The following is a 19,348-nucleotide window of genomic DNA, read 5'->3' as shown; positions in this document are numbered from 1 at the left end:
GAGGCCCCGTGCGCGCCCCGCCCCTGACCCCGCAGCCTGGGCGGCCTTAGCCCGCGAGCCGGGGAATAGCCCTGTCCGCCCTCCCTCCCCCTCGGCTGGCCGCTGGGGCGGGGCCGGCCCTCAGGCCCGGCGGCACCGAAGCGGGCTCTTTAGTCAGCTACCGCTGAAGGCCTGGCTAGGGCAGGAGCGGGTGAGTAGCCACGTCACGCTCCTCAGGGAGGCCCCGCCCCCGCCCGGTCCTCTCGGACCGCCCCCTCCACGCCCCATGAGCAGTTAACCGCTGGCGCGGCGCGCGCTTCCCTTACTCTGGTAGAGGTCCTCCAGCCCGGCTCGCTGCGCCTCCGCGGCTGCCCGCCCCAGGTGAGGGCTCGCGGCTCCCTGCTGCGGCGTCCGGCGCGTGTTGGCGGGCTCGGGGCGTGCGCTGCCAAGGAGGACGGGGCCGGCAGGCGGTTAGCGTCCCGTTCGACGCGGGGAGGGGCGGCACGCCGGGCGCTGCACAGCCTCGGCGGGCGGCGGTGGCGGCGACGGCGGCCGGGCTCTCGGGTTCTCTGCCCCAGGCCGGAGCCAGTAGGTGCCCGGGCGGAGAGACGGGCAGCCGGGCTCCCTGGCCCCGGGGCCCCCCCGGCTGGGGAGGCTGGGGCAAGGGGACGATGTCTGCTCGTGCCCCGGTGCCCGCCGCTCACTCTCGGGAGGATCCGCCCACGGTGACTGCTGAGAGGGAGTCGCTGTCGGGCGCGGCGAGCCGGCAGGCCGAGCAGACGCCCGCGCCCGAACGAGAGGGCAAGGAGGCGGCGAGGGAAGAGAGGGCCGCGGCCGCCACCAGGGCTGGGGCGTGGGGAGAGCCATCGCCGGCGCTGGTGCTGGGACACAGCGTGCCCCAGGCGGCTGTGCCCGTGAGGCCCCTGGCACTGCACCTGGCTCACAAGGCGCGTGGGCCTGGGGGCCCCTTCGGCGGGGAGCCGCCGCCGCCGCCGCGGGATCTGCCAGCCGAGGACGTCCGGGAGGAGGAGGCTGCGGCTGCTCCTGAGGAAAAGCGGCAGCCGCTGCCGCCTAAGGAAAATCCCTGGACCAAAAAACCTCCCCAGCACCTGTCCCCCGCCGGGACGGGCCTGCCGCCACCCCTGCTGGAAACCCTGGAGGCAGGTCTGTGGCTCCTCTGCGGTGGGCACAGGGAGGGGGCGGGCAGGGACAACTCGCAGCACTTGCCGTCGCGTGGCGGCGGTAGCGGGCGCGGGGCTGGAGGAAGGGCAGGCCTCCTTTCCCTATCAGTTCTTGAAGATATTTCGTTCCAAGGTGTCGTTCACTCTGCCTATTTACATAAATGGGCATCTGGGAAGGGAGCGGCAGGAAGAGGTGGGACCTCAGGTTCTCCTTGACTGATGGGGACACTGGAGGGGGTAACTTGGCGGCGCAGCCCCGCTGGCGCGGTGGCGCTTGTGTTTTTGCCCCCACGTGGGAAAGTAGCTAACTTTAGATAGATAACTGCAGTGCATCGTATGGGAAAGTTTTTGTGGACTTTTAAAAAAGGGGGGGGTTGATGCAAGACAGCAAAGGGATTTATTTGCAAGTGGAAGTGCGATTGTGATCTTTTTTGTGGAAATAATAAGCTGAAAATCCCAAGGTTTTCAAAACACTGCTAAGTAGTCTTATTAAAAATGAGACCAAAGATGTAGTTGCCATTAAAGTGCTCTGAGTTATGATTGTGGTGGAAAATAATTGAAATAGGATAGTTGCCATGAAACAGTGGATTGCACTTTAAAGGTAGTCTTCTGACATTCGGTTAGCTCTCTCCTTCCCTTTAGAGAAGATTAGATTATGCCACTGCATTTGAATGCTGACTGATGCAGTATGGCCCTTGGTGCTTTATTTTGGTTGTAGCAATTGCAGTTTTTTAAAGTGAAAATGGAAATGATACAAAGACAAAAGCAGTGTCTTCTACTTTGCTTTCTAAATTAAGTTGTAAATTAATTGAACTTTTTATATGGAAATTACAGCTGTTTACTTGGCAACTTTTCATTGATTCTTAAATTAAGGTTAACCGTGAAGTAGGAAAAATTTGAGCATGTTTACCAGGTTGTGAGGATCAAATGTAATAAAGGATGTGGTATAAATGGAAGGTGATTATTATAGACACATGGTAACATTTCTTCTGAGGAACTCTCCAGTAGAGAGAGATAAGTGTTGACTTAATTGATCCTTTAGCTTTTGCACAGAAATACTCTTCATTAATTCTTGGTAAATTTTGACACTTAGAGAAAAAAACTTAAAAATTTACTCTAGATTTAATATTGACACAATTCTGTCCTAGCTGGAAGATCTGCTTACTCTACTAAAGAGAACACCTTAAGTAAAGTTTCCCAATTTAGCAAAGAAAGCCCTAGTGAATCATCTTATTGGCTGTCTCACCTCCCTGCTTCTAGACTTAGACACAAATATACATTATATTCAGTGAACTACCAAAAACCGAACTCTTTGATTGTAAAACCAATATTGGAAGTTTTACAACTTTAAGGCTGGGCACTGTGGGCACACCATAATCCCAGCTACTCGGGAGGCTAAAGCAGGAGAATCAAGCCTATAATGCAGGATCTTAGCATCTGTTAATAGCCACTGCACTCCAGCCTGGGCACCATTGCAAGACCTGGTCTCTAAAAAGAAAAAATTAAAACTTTCAAGATGAGACTTGGGAATTTCAATTGCAAATGATTTGTGAAAAATGTTTAACAGTTTAACCTACTGGTGCCTTCATTCTTCAGTCTTCACTAGAGATTAACAATAAGGTGATGCTAGATGTATGGCGCGGCTCATGGGAATTTAAATTTTTTTAATATCTCTGTGTAGGCAACTTTTTCTGTCTTTGAAATCCAGTCTATGCCCACAGGAATACCATTCTTCACACCTGGAGTGGTATAGTAACCATAGTCTCTTCCCAGCATGGACTCTGTATTGTTTTCCCACAACTTGCAGTTGAATAACTTAGGTAACTGAGATAAGAGATTGTAGTGTAGAAATGCAGTTTTGAGAGCTTGAGTTGTAGTGTGGGTATTATTACTAACTAGCTAGTTGACTTTGCCAAGATTTCTGGGCCCTGTAAATGAAGTGGGTGGACTCATCTTTTACAGTTCTTAATACTGGAGTGTCATCTATAATCTGGGTGCCTTGGCTTCCTATTAAGCAAATTTGCAACTTCAAGAATAATGAAACTGGGCCAGGCGCGGTGGCTCACGCCTGTAATCCTAGCACTCTGGGAGGCCGAGGTGGGCGGATTGCTCAAGGTCAGGAGTTCGAAACCACCCTGAGCAAGAGCGAGACCCCGTCTCTACTATAAATAGAAACAAATTAATTGGCCAACTAATATATATAGAAAAAATTAGCCGGGCATGGTGGCGCATGCCTGTAGTCCCAGCTACTCGGGAGGCTGAGGCAGGAGGATCGCTTGAGCCCAGGAGTTTGAGGTTGCTGTGAGCTAGGCTGACGCCATGGCACTCACTCTAGCCTGGGCAACAAAGTGAGACTCTGTCTCAAAAAAAAAAAAAAAGAAAAGAATAATGAAACTGGGCCGGGCACAGTGGCTCACACCTGTAATCCTAGCACTCTGGGAGGCTGAGGCAGGCAGATTGCAGCCAGATTGCTTGATGTCAGGAGTTCGAGATCAGCCTGAGCAAGAGCGAGACCTGTCTCTACTATAAATAGAAAGAAATTAATTGGCCAACTAATGTATATAGAAAAAATTAGCCAGGCATGGTGGGACATGCCTGTAGTCCCAGTGACTTGGGAGGCTGAGGCAGAAGGATCGCTTGAGCCCAGGAGTTTGAGGTTGCTGTGAGCTAGGCTGACGCCACAGCACTCACTCTAGCCTGGGCAACAAAGGGAGACTCTGTCTCAAAAAAAAAAAAAAGAATAATGAAATAGGACTAGAGGTTGTTCAGGGTTCACAGTGGGTATCTCTAAATTAGTACAGTAATCTGTTAGAAGGGTGCCTGTATAATTTATTCTACAAAATTCTACAAAACGGGACACTTTCAGAGAGATTATTTGTGTTGAAATAACAGCCTTAAAACAGGTATGTCCTGGTCAAACTTGGTTTAATGTCACTCTTTTAAGGAGGTAAAGGATTTGCCAGAAAGTTTATTACCAGAGTTAGAAACATGGGAAATGGGAGTATTTCAGGATTTGAATCATGAATTTTCTGTACATTACAACCTGCAGATTTAAGTGAGGCAGATTCTTGATGTCTTTGCCCTGTAAGACACTGTTTCACTTTTAGGATGGTTATGATTGTAAGTTGCTGTTTCTAGAAATTCAGATAAGGCACTCTTTTCAGCCAAAGCAAGCCACCACCCACCCAAGAAGCCTACTGCTATTATTACTGTCTTGAATTCAGTCACAAGACCTTGAAGAACTTTCCTCAGTCTGTGTCCTTGTAACCTTGTATTGGTTTTATTTATTTTGGAGAGTCTTTATTAAACTCACAATATGGAGCTTATTAATGGCTTACCTGTAGCTATGGTTGCCTTTTTTCATGTTAAAAACCAGCTTTCAGGCCAGGCATGGTGGCTCACACCTATAGTCCTAGCTCTCTGGGAGGCCGAGGCGGGCGGATTGTTTGAGTTTAGGAGTTCGAAACCAGCCTGAGTGAGACCCTCATCTCTACTATAAATGTAAAGAAATTAATTGGCCAACTAAAAATATATACAAAAAATTAGCCGGGCATGGTGGCGCATGCCTGTAGTCCCAGCTACTCGGGAGGCTGAGGCAGGAGGATCGCTTGAGCCCAGGAGTGTGAGGTTGCTATGAGCTAGGCTGACACCATGGCACTCACTCTAGCCTGGGCAACAAATCAGAAAAAAAACAACAAAAAAAAAATCACCCAGCTTTCAGCCAGGCCTGGTGGCTCACGCCTATAATCCTCAGCACTCTCGGAGGCTGAGGCTGGAGGATCATTTGAACTCAGGAGTTTGAGGTTGCTGTGAACTAGGCTGACAACATGGAACTCTAGCCCAGGCAACAGAGTGAGACTCTGTCTCAAAAAAAAAAAAAAAAAAAAAAAAAAAAAATCAGCTTTCAACCAGGACTTCAGGGCTGTAATGAGCTTTGATCATGCCATTGTGCTGCAGCCTGAGTGACAGAGAGCAAGATCTTGTTTCTTAAAAGAAAAAAAAAAAACTTTCTAGTATTTTTATTTCACAAAACATGATGTATTAAAGTATTGGCATTTTCCCATGTTTTTCATCCTTACCCTTCTCTGACCCTCTGTTGCTCTTCATCAACTCAGTTTCTGCTTCCCAGAAAGCTCAAATAAGCTTACTGTTAGTACTCTTATGACATAACATTTCAAGTAAATAATATGTAAATATATTCTCCTTATGAAAACTTTTGATCCCCTCTTAAAAAAAAGTTACCAGTTCACTGAATATCCTTTCAGTTCTTTTTGCTCTTACTTCCAAAGATATACTATTTTGTATATGTGTTTAGAACAAAATATCCTCCATTTTATCATTTATTGTGTTGGCTGGTTGTTTTTAATCTAAAGTCTCTTTAAAAATTGCTGAGAAGTAGTCCATAAATATACCTGCCATAGTTAGCCATTTACTTTTTGATCACTATGTCAGTTGTTTTCATTTTCTTTAATTATAGATGAAGAAACTGAACATTTTGATATATACCTCTTGTATATATGTGTGCCTTTCTCTAGGATAGATGCTGAGAAATGGAATTATTAGGTCACAGGGATTTGTAGGCCGACAAGTTGCTTTCTTTTTCTTTCTTTCTTTTTTTTTTTTTTTGAGACAGAGTCTCGTTTTGTTGCCCAGGCTAGAGTGAGTACCGTGGCATTAGCCTAGCTCACAGCAACCTCAAACTCCTGAGCTCAACCGATCCTACTGCCTCAGCCTCCCAAGTAGCTGGGACTACAAGCATGCGCTACCATGCCCGGCTGATTTTTTTTTTTCTATATGTATTAGTTGGCCAATTAATTTTTTTCTATTTATAGTAGAGACGGCGTCTCACTCTTGCTCAGGCTGGTTTTGAACTCCTGACCTTGAGCGATCCACCTGCCTCGGCCTCCCAGAGTGAGTGCTAGGATTACAAGTTGCTTTCTAAAATGACATCTTGATACTTCTGCTATTTAGAGTTTGAGAATTGTCTTTTTTCACATTTAAAAAAAACACTCATTTATTGTAGCAAAATGGTATCTTACTACATTTTTACCTTAAATACAATCATGTGAATTGCTCAAGGTCAGGAGTTCAAAACCAGCCTGAGCAAGAGCGAGACCCTGTCTCTACTATAAATAGAAAGACATTAATCGGCCAACTAATATATAGAGAAAAAAATTAGCCAGGCATGGTAGCGCATGCCTGTAGTCCCAGCTACTCGGGAGGCTGAGGCAGTAGGATTCCTTGAGTCTGGGAGTTTGAGGTTGCTGTGAGCTAGGCTGACGCCATGGCACTCACTCTAGCCTGGGCAACAAAGCGAAAGTCTGTCTCAAAAAAAAATTTAAAAAATCATGTGAAATACTGATACTATAATGCATTTTCTTTCCCTGTTTTTTTTTTTTTTTTTTTTTTTTTTGAGACAGAGTCTCTCTTGCCCCTGGTAGAGTGCAGTGGTATCATCATTGCTTACTGCAGCCTCCAACTCTTGGGCTCAGGCAATCCTTCTGCCTCAGCCTCCCTAGTAGCTAGGACTACAGTCATATACCACCACACCTGGCTAGTTTTTCTATTTTTAGTAGAAATGAGGTCTCACTCTTGCTCAGGCTGGTCTCGAACTCTTTAGCTCTAGCAATCCTCCCACCTCAGAGCCACTGTGCCCGGCCTGTAATGCATTTTCTTAATTAAAACTTTGCTAAAGATTATGGTCATAAAAATTAAGGTCTGTAAAATAGCCTCTGTTGTGTTGCAGTTTCTGTTTAAATTATCTAAGCTCTTAAAAATGAGTTTTTCATATTTAGAATTTTTTCCCACCTTAGCCTCCCAAAGTGCTAGGATTACAGAAGTAAGCCAGCACTCTTGAACTTCCCTTATAGGTTCCTAGGGTTTGAGAATAACGTTTTAAAGTTGTTAGAATATTGCTCAAAAAAGTTGTACTGCTATGTAGTGTCTTGCCAGTGATGTTTGAAAAATGGAGATATGTAGATCACATGCTTGTTCATGTTTGTTGATACGTATTTGGAGCCATTATTAGCTTAAATATGTTTCTTAGGTTCATCTGTTTAGATACATATTTTTAATTTGAATAATTTTGAAATTTGAATAGTTTTGTAGGATGGCCTGCTCCTTGTCTTAGGCTTTCTCTATTGATATATAGGACAATTTATTTAGTTAAAACATAGGAAAATGAAAAATTTCCTTTCTTAGGTTTAATTTACCTATAATCTATATGTATATATAAAACCATATTTAAAAAGTGACTTCTTTCCATGTCAATACACATACAAATTTATCTCATTTCTAAAAGTTTTACATTATTTTGTGTAAATATACCATATTTTAACCATCCCATTACTGAATATAGAGGTTATTTAAATATTAAATACAATTATCAGCAGAGTTGCAGTGAACATCATATACAGACATCTTTGTACTTTTTCTTGATTTACAGAAATTCCCTAGAAATAGGATTGCTTTAAGACATTATATAAATTTTAAGTGACAAATCACCCTTGAAAAATAGTACTTCATATTCTTACCAATGGCATGATAGAAATATCCATTTCTTTTCTTTTCTTTTTTTTGAGACAGAGTCTCACTCTGTTGCAGGGGCTAGAGTGCCATGGAGTCAGCCTAGCTCACAGCAACCTCAAGCTCCTGGGCCCAAGCAATCCTCCTGCCTCAGCCTCCCAAGTAGCTGGGACTACAGGCATGCGCCACCATGTCCAGCTTTTTTTTCTCTATATATTTTAATTGGCTAATTAATTTCTTTCTATTTATAGTAGAGACGGGGTCTTGCTCTTGCTCAGGCTGGTTTCGAACTTCTGAGCTGGAGCAATCTGCCTGCTTCGCCTCCCAGAGTGCTAGGATTATAGGCGTGAGCCACCACGCCCGGCTGTCCATTTCTTTGTAGACTGACCAGCACTTAGCATTTTCTTTTTTGTGAATAAGACAGGTAGAATATGTTTTGTTGTTTTCGTTTGTTTCTTTATTAGTGCTATTGAATGCCTTTTCATGTTTGGTCATTGAGATTTCTTTTTAGAATCATCTATTCATCCTTTATTCTGATTTATTTAATTTCTTAAAGCTAATTATCACCCTTTTAACTGAAAAAGGCTGGTTTAGTGGTGGTTTGAGCAGGCAGCCTAAAGGACTTCCTTATGTCAAACTTGGAATTTGACAAATTTTTCCGCTCAGTTGGCATCGTACAACTGCAATTCCCTCTTTACCCCTGTTGGAAAGTCTTCCCCTCTGATATTGACAGCATTAAAGAGCAGACCAGAATGCTTGCTTTTTGTGGACAGCTAGCTCTCAATGAAAGAGGAGAGAAGGCTGGCTTTTCCTAAACTCATTAATCAAGAAAGATAATTCCTTTCCATAGGAAAAATTGGTACAAGGGAATAGAAGTGTTCAGGGAAAATCATCTTCATGGAAAAATAAGTTAACTCTGAGGGCCACTTAGTAACCAATGTTCAGAAATCACTCCGTCATACCTTTCTTATCCCAGAATATCCAATATATTAAGTTTGTCAAATATTCTATGATGAATGGTATTGATAAAATACACATGAACTTACCAGTTATAGTGTATATGTGAGATGCTCCATTAATATACATAGATACTCCATTAATAAAATGTCATCATTATAGATGCTCCAAAGTTAAATGTAAACTTTTTCCTACTGTATTTCCTGGGGAGGAATTAAAGTTGAAAGATTAAAAATTAGACAAAAATTCAAAATTTTGAGTCTAAAAGAATTGGCTGGAATCTTTTTTTTTTTTTTTTTTTTTTTTGAGACAGAGTCTCACTTTGTTGCCCAAGCTACAGTGAGTGCCCTGGCATCAGCCTAGCTCACAGCAACTTCAATTTCTTGGGCTCAAGAGATCCTGCTGCCTCAGCCTCCCAAGTAGCTGGGACTACAGGCATGTGCCACCATGCCTGGCTAATTTTTTGTATATGTATATAATTTTTAGTTGGTCGATTAATTTCTATTTTTTTAGTAGAGACGGGGTCTCGCTCTTGCTCAGGCTGGCTTCGAACTCCTGACCTTGAGCAATCCGCCCGCCTAGGCCTCCCAGAGTGCTAGGATTACAGATGTGAGCCACCTCGCCTGGCCTGAAATAAATCTTTTTATTTTTAACTGTCTGAAGAAATAAAGTTCAAGATTCTTCTTACCTAATTTCTTTATTCTAGTGAGTGGGAAGTTATTCTCTGAGTGGTGTATGGGACATATTGATTTTTGTTTTGTTTTTTTGTTTTTTTTTTGTTTTTTTTTGTTTTTTTTTGAGACAGAGTCTCACTTTATTGCCCAGGCTAGAGTGAGTGCCATGGCGTCAGCCTGGCTCACAGCAACCTCAATCTCCTGGGCTCAGCGATCCTACTGCCTCAGCCTCCCGAGTAGCTGGGACTACAGGCATGTGCCACCATGCCCGGCTAATTTTTTGTATATATTTTTTTAGTTGGTCAATTAATTTCTTTCTATTTTTGGTAGAAACCGGGTCTCGCTCAGGCTGGTTTCAAACTCCTGACCTTGAGCGATCCGCCCGCCTCGGCCTCCCAAAGTGCTAGGATTACAGGCGTGAGCCACCGCGCCCGGCCTTGATTTTTAAATCAATAAAAACATTAACTTCCTGTCATGTTTCAATTTTTTTCTGTAATTTTTTAATTGTTTCATTTAGTATTGAAGTAAAAAAGTTGATTTTTATGTGGTCAAAGTTTTTTTTGTTTGTTTTTGGTTTTTATGAGACAGGGTCTCACTCTGTTGCTTGGGCTAAGAGTGCCATGGCTGTCAGCCTACCTCACAGCAACCTCAAACTCCTGGGCTCAAGCAATCCTGCCTCAGCCTCCTGAATAACTGGGACTACAGGCATGTGCCACCATGCCCAGCTAATTTTTTCTATATAGTTTTAGTTGGCCAATTAATTTCCTTCTCGAACTCCTGAGCTCAAATGATCCTCCAGCCTCAGCCTCCCAGAGTGCTAGAATTTACAGGCATGAGCCACCACATGCAGCCGTGGTCAAAGTTTTTTATCTTTGATTTTTGACCTTGGTTTCATGATTATAAATGTCTAATTGATAGTAATAAAGATAGATAAAACTTTCTTGAGTAGCAGATCCCTTATTCCATTATATCAAATAGTTTATACTTTATATGGCTGTATTTTATAACTTAATCAGCAAGATTTTGGAGCATGTTTTCCATGTTGTTGAGGGAAAAGTCTTCTAAAAGTTGTATACTATGTAACTTTCATAAAATATAGATATATTTACACAGCATAGTTCAGTGAAATTCTGGATAATGTTCAGACAAACACTATCCTTTATTAGTAATTTAGATATTTTCCCTTCCCCATGGGCTTCCATTTTTTTGTCCTACTTCTCTGTATTTTTCGTACTGGATCTATTTTTCTTTATTTTTTTAGAGACAGGGTCTTGCTGTATCACCCAAGCCTGGAGTACAGTGGTGCAATCATAGCTCACTGCAGCCTCAAAGTCCTGAACTGTAAGGGATCCTCCTGCCTCAGCCTCCTGAGTAACTGGGACTGCAGGTGTGCACCGCCATCACCGCCATGCCCAGCTATTGCATGTAGTTGTTTTTTTTTTTTTTGAAACAGAGTCTCACTCTGTTGCCTGGGCTAGAGTGCCATGGTGTCAGCCTAGCTCACAGCAACATCAAACTCTCGGCCTCAAGCGATGCTCCTGCCTCAGCCTCCCAAACAACTGGAACTACAGACATGCACCACCATACCCAGCTAATTTTTCCTATATATTTTTAGTTTAATGTCTCTTTTTTTCTTTTTTAGTAGAGATGGTTCTCACTCTTGCTCAAACTGGTCACCAACTCCTGAGGTCAAATGATCCACCTGCCTCAGCCTCCCAGAGTACTAGGATTACAGGCGTGAGCTACCTCGTCTGGCCACATCTAGTTTTACTTAATGGAATATTTTATTCACATGCATATGTACACATATGTATACACATATATATCTGTACCTAAAGTATAAGAGTAGCAGGGCATAGTGGCTCACGCCTGTAATCTCAGCATTTTTGGAGGCTGAGATGGAAAGATAACATTAACTCAGGAGTTTCAGACCAGCCTGGGCAACATAATGAGACCCCATCTCTACAAAAAAAATGTTAAGTTAGGTGGGCATGGTACACCACCTGTATACTAAACTATAGTGTTTTAAAAGTAGATGTTACAGGAGTCAGAATTCCGTGTGTGCCCATTCCTGATCACATTTCACACCTCATCCCTCTTCCTTCGATAAGCACCCTATATCTTATTTAAATCTCCTTCTGGATTTCAACTCCAGGATTGCTTTATTCTATAAACTGGTCATTGGTATGACTTAAGGGATTCACATTTTGCTGGATTACTATGTTATCTATAGGTGCAAATCCCAAGTATATTTTAATTTTTAATATTTATTTCATGTTTAGATGATTGTGCCATGTTGTCATCTCGCTAGGTAATGAATCAAACCAAATGCAGTGTAAAACCTTCCTTTGGAGAAGAGTATATTGGTTTTTATTGTTAACCACTAAATTCTTATGCAAGATAAGGACAGATAGTGATACAGTGATGGTCTTGTGTAAATTTTTACATCAGTTACTCTCTTTTTTTATGGTTTGAATCTAGGTACAACCTCTTAGGATTGCCACATCTGTTTCCAAGCACAAATAGTTTGAAGTCTTCTGACCTGTTTTCTGGATGCTCCTTGGTGGAGTCATTAATTGTATAGAAAAATGTATCCCATAGGAAATTGAGTTTCTACTTTCATTAAAATATATATTTCTAATTTTCTCCTGCTATATTCTGTTAATGAGAAGAACTGGTCTGTTCAGTGTTAGTAAACTGTTAATATTTCCCATTTCTTGATTTGGAGACTGAAGACCAATTTGAACCTATGATGTGAAATGTAGTTGATATTTTGCCAGGAATTTGAGTCTCAGAACTTTACATTTTGTTGGGAGTGATCATTACACTGACTTACTGCAATTGGTATAATGGTTATTTTCTTAAATGTAGTTGTAAAAACAATTCTGTGTATTTTCTTTAGAGCTCAGTTCCCCAAAAATCATAAAAGCAGGAAAACTCAAGACAAAGAAATCCAACAAGGTATGTCTTTTATGGGGAAATAGTTCTTAACTATGTCGATTTTGAAAATTGTTAGGAACTCTTCTTAGATTATTATAGATGTATTTTTCTTCTAATTGTGTGACTGATTTTAAAATTAATATTCTAAAGAATTGTAGCATTTATTCAAGTCCCCATATGCCTTTGTTACCATGTGTATTGCAGTTTAGTTAATGCTATTAGATAATGCTAGAAGTTAGAGTATAAGACCAAAGCATTCTTATTTCAAAGTGTGTGGAGAAACTTTGGGATTAATCTGGCAGATGCTTGTATATAATCGAATATAGGTAACTTTTTTTTAACTGCTGTCATTTTTAGAAAATTTTTTTCTACTTAAAATTTCAAAAGCTAATTTGCAGACATAACCTTATTTGTTACTTCTTAGGCTAGTGATTTCAGCGATATGGCGAATTGGCCAACACCGAGTGAATTAGTGAACACTGGAGTGAGTATTTTTAAGGCTTTTTTTGTTTTAAAAAGGAAAATATTTTTATTTCAACATGCAGAATTTTACTTAAAATGTAGAGAATTGTTGCCTAGCGGGACAGGTTTATAAAGACTTGATTGATCAATAAGATTATTTTACTGCTAGTTTAACTTGTAGTCATCCTTTCTAGTATTAGTTAATGAACTTGATGTGTTAAGCTTTACCCATGGTAACCTTTACATATTGTTTCTTTAACTTAATGTGTGTGATATGAAACAGATATTACAAATTATAATCATTTTGTGTTTTTATAAACTCATATACATAGATAAAGAGGTGCTGAAAACTCGGTAGCTACCTTCTATAGTTTTGCCCACTTTTCAGATACCTGATTTCATTCTTTACATTTTCTTCATCTGGTTGTGTTCTTATGAGGTAAACTGATGTTTGGAAGAGGGGAAGTATACCTGGCAGTCATCTTTCTGTAATGCCTAAAATAAGGAGATTAATTTTTAATATCTAACCAAGGCCCATTTTGTGTTTCAGAATTTGTGCTGTATGTGCATGTTTTCTTTGATTTGTAGTCTGTTCAGTGTATGTTGAACTGCTAACTTTATATGCATGTATATACTGTATGTGCATGTATATCAGATCAGGAGGTGTCCAGTGAATGGGTTTTTAATTTTAACTATGAAAGCTCAGAAAGATGGTTCTAAAATATCAAGATACCTATATGATTATCTGGTTACATGTTTTCACTTGACACTGTATACCATTTGTAATTTGTGCAGTTTTATTGGCATTTAATTGATGTATAAATGACACACAATGTATTGAAATAGGAATATATATAAAGTTTATAGTTTGATTAAGTTTTGACCTGTGCATACTTGTGAAACCATCACCACAATCAAGATAGTGAATGTAATCATTGCCCCCCAAAGTTTCCTCTTGTTCTTTTGTACTGTGATTCTCCCTGTCTCATTCACCCTGACCATCTGAAGCAACCACTGAAATGTTTCCTGTCACTATAAATTAATTTGCATTTTCTAGGATTTTATATATGTGGAAGCATACAGTGGATACTTTTCTTTTTCTAGTGTTCACTCAGCATGATTATTTTGAGGTTTATTCATGTGTGGGTATCAGCACATTCCTTTTTGTTACTGAGTAGTAGTCTATTGTATAGATGTAACACAGTTTGTCCATTCACCTATTGTCAATGGACATTTGGGTTGATTCTAGTTTTTTGCTATTGCAGATAAAACTGCCATATGAACAATTTTGTACAAAATTTTGCATGGACGTATGCTTTCTTTTTGGGGGGTGAATAACGAGGCTGGATCATATGGTAGCTGTTTGTTTAGTTTTTAAAGAAATTGCCAAATTTGCACTCCCAAGAGCACCATATGAGAATTCCACTTACTCCATATCCTTACTCTTAATATGGTCAATTTTTTAAAAAATTTAGCCATTCTAATAAGTGTGTAGTATTTGCATTGTAGTTTTAATTTGTATTTCTCTAATGATGTTGAGCATCTTTTTGTATGTATTTGCCATCAGTATGTCTTTTTGTTACAGTATCTGATCAAGCTTGCCCATATTTTAAAAAATGGAGTTATTAGTGAGTTTTTGAGAGTTAATTATGTATTTTAGATACAAGTTCTTTATCAGATACTTAGCAAATTTTTTTCATTCTGCAGCTTGACTTTTAACAATGTCTTTTGAAAAGCAGTTATTTATTTTTGGTAAAAAATTTTGTCATTTGTAATATTTAGGTAAGCTATATTACTACAAATTTTGGAGTATGTTAGTGAAAATGTTGTGAAAATTATTTCATTCAGAAAACCATTTTTGCAGTGTCAGAGTGTCATCAGCCAAGGAAATAAGAAACTACAAAATAGAAAAGAAAAAGAAGAGAAGGTTGAAAAGAGAAGTAACAGTGAGAGCAAAGAAAACAGGGAAACAAAATTAGATGGTCCTGGCGAAAATGTCAGTGAGGATGAGGCTCAGTCGAGCAATCAACGAAAGAGAGGTCAGTTTATCTATATCTTCATTTTGATTTTAAGTTTTTGAAGAAAGTTGTTGTAATGAAGAATTGTATTTATTCAATTGAAAGTCAAAAACTTGTATTTTGTATTTCTTCAGGATATACGATCGGCAGTGGTAACTGATTTGCTTTCATAGCACATCTGAACTATTAGACTTTCCTTTTTGCATTTAACTTGTATTCTATGCAAGAAATGGAATGAAGTGCCATTATATGATTGTACATATATTCTTGGAATGTTGTGTGATAACTATTCTTTAAAATCTGCATTGGAACTGCTCTGTGTATTTAGAGAGTACTGAGAAAATTAAATATTTTTCTAAGAGAAAAATGAGAATAATTTTAGTCAACTTTTTTCCTCATTGCATTCCCCTGTAAAAATTATACTTTGGAGGAATAAAAATATTTTCTTCATATCCTTTTTCATTTTTTTTTCCTGAAATTTTCATGTTTCTAGGGACATATTATGATTTATCTGCTTTGTAAAAGCCTTTATGCTCATTCAGTGTCTGGGTAAAAGCCTGGATATGCTCATTCAGAGTCTAGGTAAAAGTGTCTTCCGGAGCTTCTAGACAGAAAAGAGCTTTAAATTGTCAGAAGATCAGTGGCTGAAGTAAGGTGAGCTTTGAGGAGAGTAGCAGGAGATGAGGTTGGAGACATAGACAAGGTCCATGGTATACAAGGCCTTGCTAAATTAGAATTAGGAAGTTATTTTGAGTACCATGGAAAACTTTTTTTTTTTTTTTTTTTTTTTGAGACAGAGTCTCACTCTGTTGCAGGGGCTAGAGTGAGTGCTGTGGTGTCAGCCTAGCTCACAGCAACCTCAAACTCCTGGGCTCAGGTGATCCTCCTGCCTCAGCCTCCCAAGTAGCTGGGACTACAGGCACATACCACCATGCCCGGCTAATTTTTTCTGTATATTTTTAGTTGGCCAATTAATTTTCTATTTTTAGTAGAGATGGGTCTCGCTCTTGCTCAGGCTGGTTTCGAACTCCTGACCTCGAGCGATCCACCCACCTCGGCCTCCCAGAGTGCTAGGATTACAGACGTGAGCCACCAAGCCCGGCCAGTGGAAAACTATTGAACCCTTTGGTCCATGGAGATGATAATGGCACATTTAAGGGTATAGTAGTTTCTAGCCAACTTCTTTAATACTAGAACTAACAATCTACCATATACTGAGCACTTACTTGAATAGTTTTTCTTTTTAATGAATATTTAATCCTTAGCTGCAGTGGGTTTTAAGCAGTAGGCTCACTTCATACAATGAACAAAGGCTGATTGCTCAAAAGTGACAGAAAGACAACTAAATGGGTGTTAGAAAAATTTCTTTCCATTTGTTAACCACTTTGTCACTTACCTTTTTCTTTGTCATTGACCTTTTTAGTCAACACTAAAGCTAGGTATTTTGTAGTAAGAGTAATTCAAATAATCAAGCCATGAAATGATCTCCTAGAGCACATATTTTTTACTTCAAAAGAAGAGCTTATTTATGCCAGGGAATTTCATTGATAGAATTTATAGGGTAGGCTTAAGAGTTTTTAGATATTTGATATTCTCTTTTCCTTATCTGATTCATTGTTAATAAGGTTTGTAGGCTATCAGTACTGTTATCAAACACTAATATTTCTTTTCCATTAATTACCTTGGCAGTTTTTTCTCTGTCCCATGAGTCTTTTTGTTTTGGTAGAAAATATAGATTGAGCTAAGTACTGAACCTTTTGAAATCTTAACTATGGAATCAATGAACAGCTAATCTCTAGAATTTTAATATAGTATAGCCATAAAAATTAGTTACATTGTCATTTAGTCATCAAGAAAAGTTAAATTGCTTATGTCTTTTTTCTTAAGTTAGGAAGATGTGTAATAGTTACAAAAAAATTCTGTGAAATTAGACAAATTTTATACTTATCACTCTTAGATTCTGAGAACTTCATTCATTAGTAGTGATGCTGGATAAATGAATATTTTAGATAGTGATCAGAAACTAAAATTGTTTTGAACCAAAAGTACATTATGGTATGTTATCAGATGTACCTCATTCTAAAGCCTAAGAATCAAGTATTAGACAAGAGTTAGTATGTATATATAATATTTTGAATAGCTTATCCATCAGAATTAAACAGAAGAATGAGCATTTTACTTAAGAGAATTCCAATGACACTTTTTTTGTTGTTTGTTTTTTTGAGATGGGTTCTCATTATACACCTCAGGCTGGTTTCAAACTCCTGATCTCAAGTGATTCTCTTACCTAAGCCTCCTGAGTAGCTGATACTATAGGCATGTGCCACTCTGCCTGATTCCATCACTAGTTTTTCACTTGATTTTTAGAAACGTTATTTGTACAAATAAGTTTATCAAGGAGCTTCGTGAGAAGAAAAAATTCTTTTCCTACTTTTCAAAATAATCCTTTTAAAGACAAATTAAATCGCTTATTTAATAAAAATTTACAGTGCTTTCAAACTGCAGGGCTTTTGTGAAAATTGTACATTGTCATTAAATGATTATATTTTTTTTCTTCAAGCTAATAAGCACAAGTGGGTACCATTACACTTAGATGATGTAAGACCAGACAGTCAAGAAAGACCTGGATCCCGGAACAGCTCAAGGTGTCAGCCTGAAGCAAATAAACCAGCACATAACAATAGGAGAAATGATACACGAAGTAAGTTACCATTCTAAGAGAAAAATGACTAAGGAAAGAACTTGGTAGTCCTTGTGCTCATTATTGTAGTAAACATGTATAATATAAACCAGCAGCCCCAACCTTTGTGGCAACAAGGACTGGTTTCATGGAAGACAGTTTTTCCACAGCCCCCCCCTCCCCAGGGTTGGGGTGTGAAGTGGGGGTAGGGTTGTGGTGGTGGTAATATGGTTTTGGGATGATTCAAGCATTACATTTATTGTGCACTTTATTATTATTACATTATTACTTTCACTTACTAATAGAGTTTTGATATGCATCTGCAAGCAATTGATATATTATGGTCTCTGGGCAGTCAAACCTCTCTTCAAATGATAATCTGTATTTGCTGCCGAGTGTGGTGGCTCACACCTATAAGCCTAGCACTCTGGGAGGCCAAGGCGGGCAGATTGCTCGAGGTCAAGAGTTCGAAACCAGCCTGAGCAAGACTCCATCTCTACTAAAAATAGAAAGAAATTAATTGACCAACTAAAAATATATATACAGAAAATTGGCCGGGCATGGTGGCACATGCCTGTAGTCCCCGCTACTTGGGAGGCTGAGGCAGCAGTAGGATCGCTTGAGCCCAGGATTTTTTTTTTTTTTTTTTTTGAGACAGAGTCTCGCTTTGTTGCCCAGGCTAGAGTGAGTGCCATGGCATCAGCCTAGCTCACAGCAACCTCAAACTCCTGGGCTCAAGTGATCCTTCTGCCTCAGCCTCCCGAGTGGCTGGGACTACAGGCATGTGCCACCATGCCCAGCTAATTTTTTCTATATATATTAGTTGGCCGATTAATTTCTTTCTATTTATAGTAGAGACGGGGTCTCACTCTTGCTCAGGCTGGGAGCAATCTGCCTGCCCCAGCCTCCCAGAGTGCTAGGATTACAGGCGTGAGCCACAGTGCCTGGCCCCAAGCCCAGGAGATTGAGCTTGCTGTGAGCTAGGCTGATGCCACGGCACTCACTCTAGCCTTGGGCAACAAAGTGAGACTCTGTCTAAAAAACAGAACAAAAAAATCTGTATTTGCATCTGCTTCTCAGAGCTGGCTGAGCTTAGGTGGTGATGTGAGTGATAGGGAGCAGCTGTAAGTATAGGTGATGCTTCCCTCACTCAACTGCCGCTCACCTCCTGCTGTGTAGCCTGGTTCCTAACAGGCCCCACAAAGCCTAGGGATTGATGACCATAGATATAAACTATTTGGGAAGTAAGTTGCACACATCATGTCCCTTTAACCCTAAAACCTTCCAGGTATATTTCATAACAACAGTATAACCATAGCATAGTTAACAATAATGAAACTTAACATTCATACACTGTGACTGTCCCCAGGCAGATTTTCCCAATAATTTCCTAATGTCCTTTGGATTTGGTTTTGGTTGTTTTTTTTCCCAGGATCCAATTTGGGATCACACATTGGTTTTAGGTTTTCTTTTAGGCTCCATTAATCTATAACAGTTTTGTCTTTCATGACTGATTTTCTTGAAGACAACAGAATAATTGGGTTATAGATATCCCTCACTTTGGGTTTACTGATGTTTCCATATGATTGGATTTGGGTTATGAGTTTTTGGCAGGGATACTACAAAAAATACATGGTTTTCTTCTCAGTGTATCACATAGGAACAGGCATGATCTTGGTTTGTCCCACTATTGATGATAATATTGATCACTTAGTTGAGGTGTGGTGTACTCCAAATTTTTTTAAATTGAAAAAAGTGTTTTTGGTTGACAATGTTTGGCTGAAAAAAATTTTTATTTTTTAATTTTTTTGAAAATAAAAAAAATTAAAAACTATAAAAATTCCAGATTTTTTTTTACTGTAAAGATACTCCCCACCATCCCCCCCCCCCCCCAGGAGACAGAGTCTCACTTTGTTGTCCAGGCTAGAGTGA

General features: G+C 40.0%; 1 protein-coding gene across 12 annotated transcripts in view; it reads left to right on the top strand.

Moving 5' to 3' along the window:
* The first annotated feature begins 57 nt into the window (after window positions 1-57).
* LARP1B (La ribonucleoprotein 1B) overlaps window positions 58-19,348 on the top strand; it is a 121,430-nt gene continuing 102,139 nt past the window's right edge. For 3 of the 12 annotated variants that reach the window (XR_001160830.3, XM_012791082.3, XM_012791083.3), the window contains exons 1-5: window positions 233-1,143; window positions 12,219-12,277; window positions 12,681-12,740; window positions 14,583-14,757; window positions 17,297-17,437. Coding sequence is in view for 10 of the 12 variants with exons in the window: in XM_012791082.3 (XP_012646536.1) it covers window positions 651-1,143; window positions 12,219-12,277; window positions 12,681-12,740; window positions 14,583-14,757; window positions 17,297-17,437 (928 nt within the window). In the remaining 2 variants the exon portion in view is untranslated. Of the gene's footprint in view, window positions 191-227; window positions 1,144-12,218; window positions 12,278-12,680; window positions 12,741-14,582; window positions 14,758-17,296; window positions 17,438-19,348 lie in introns of those variants that run through there. The other 9 variants (XM_076010619.1, XM_012791074.3, XR_012923254.1 and 6 more) reach the window with 7 other exon arrangements.

This window comes from Microcebus murinus, chromosome 15 (genome assembly GCF_040939455.1).
Source record: "Microcebus murinus isolate Inina chromosome 15, M.murinus_Inina_mat1.0, whole genome shotgun sequence".
In the NCBI taxonomy this organism is placed as follows: Eukaryota; Metazoa; Chordata; class Mammalia; order Primates; family Cheirogaleidae; genus Microcebus; species Microcebus murinus.
This window is presented reverse-complemented; position numbering and strand designations above follow the sequence as displayed.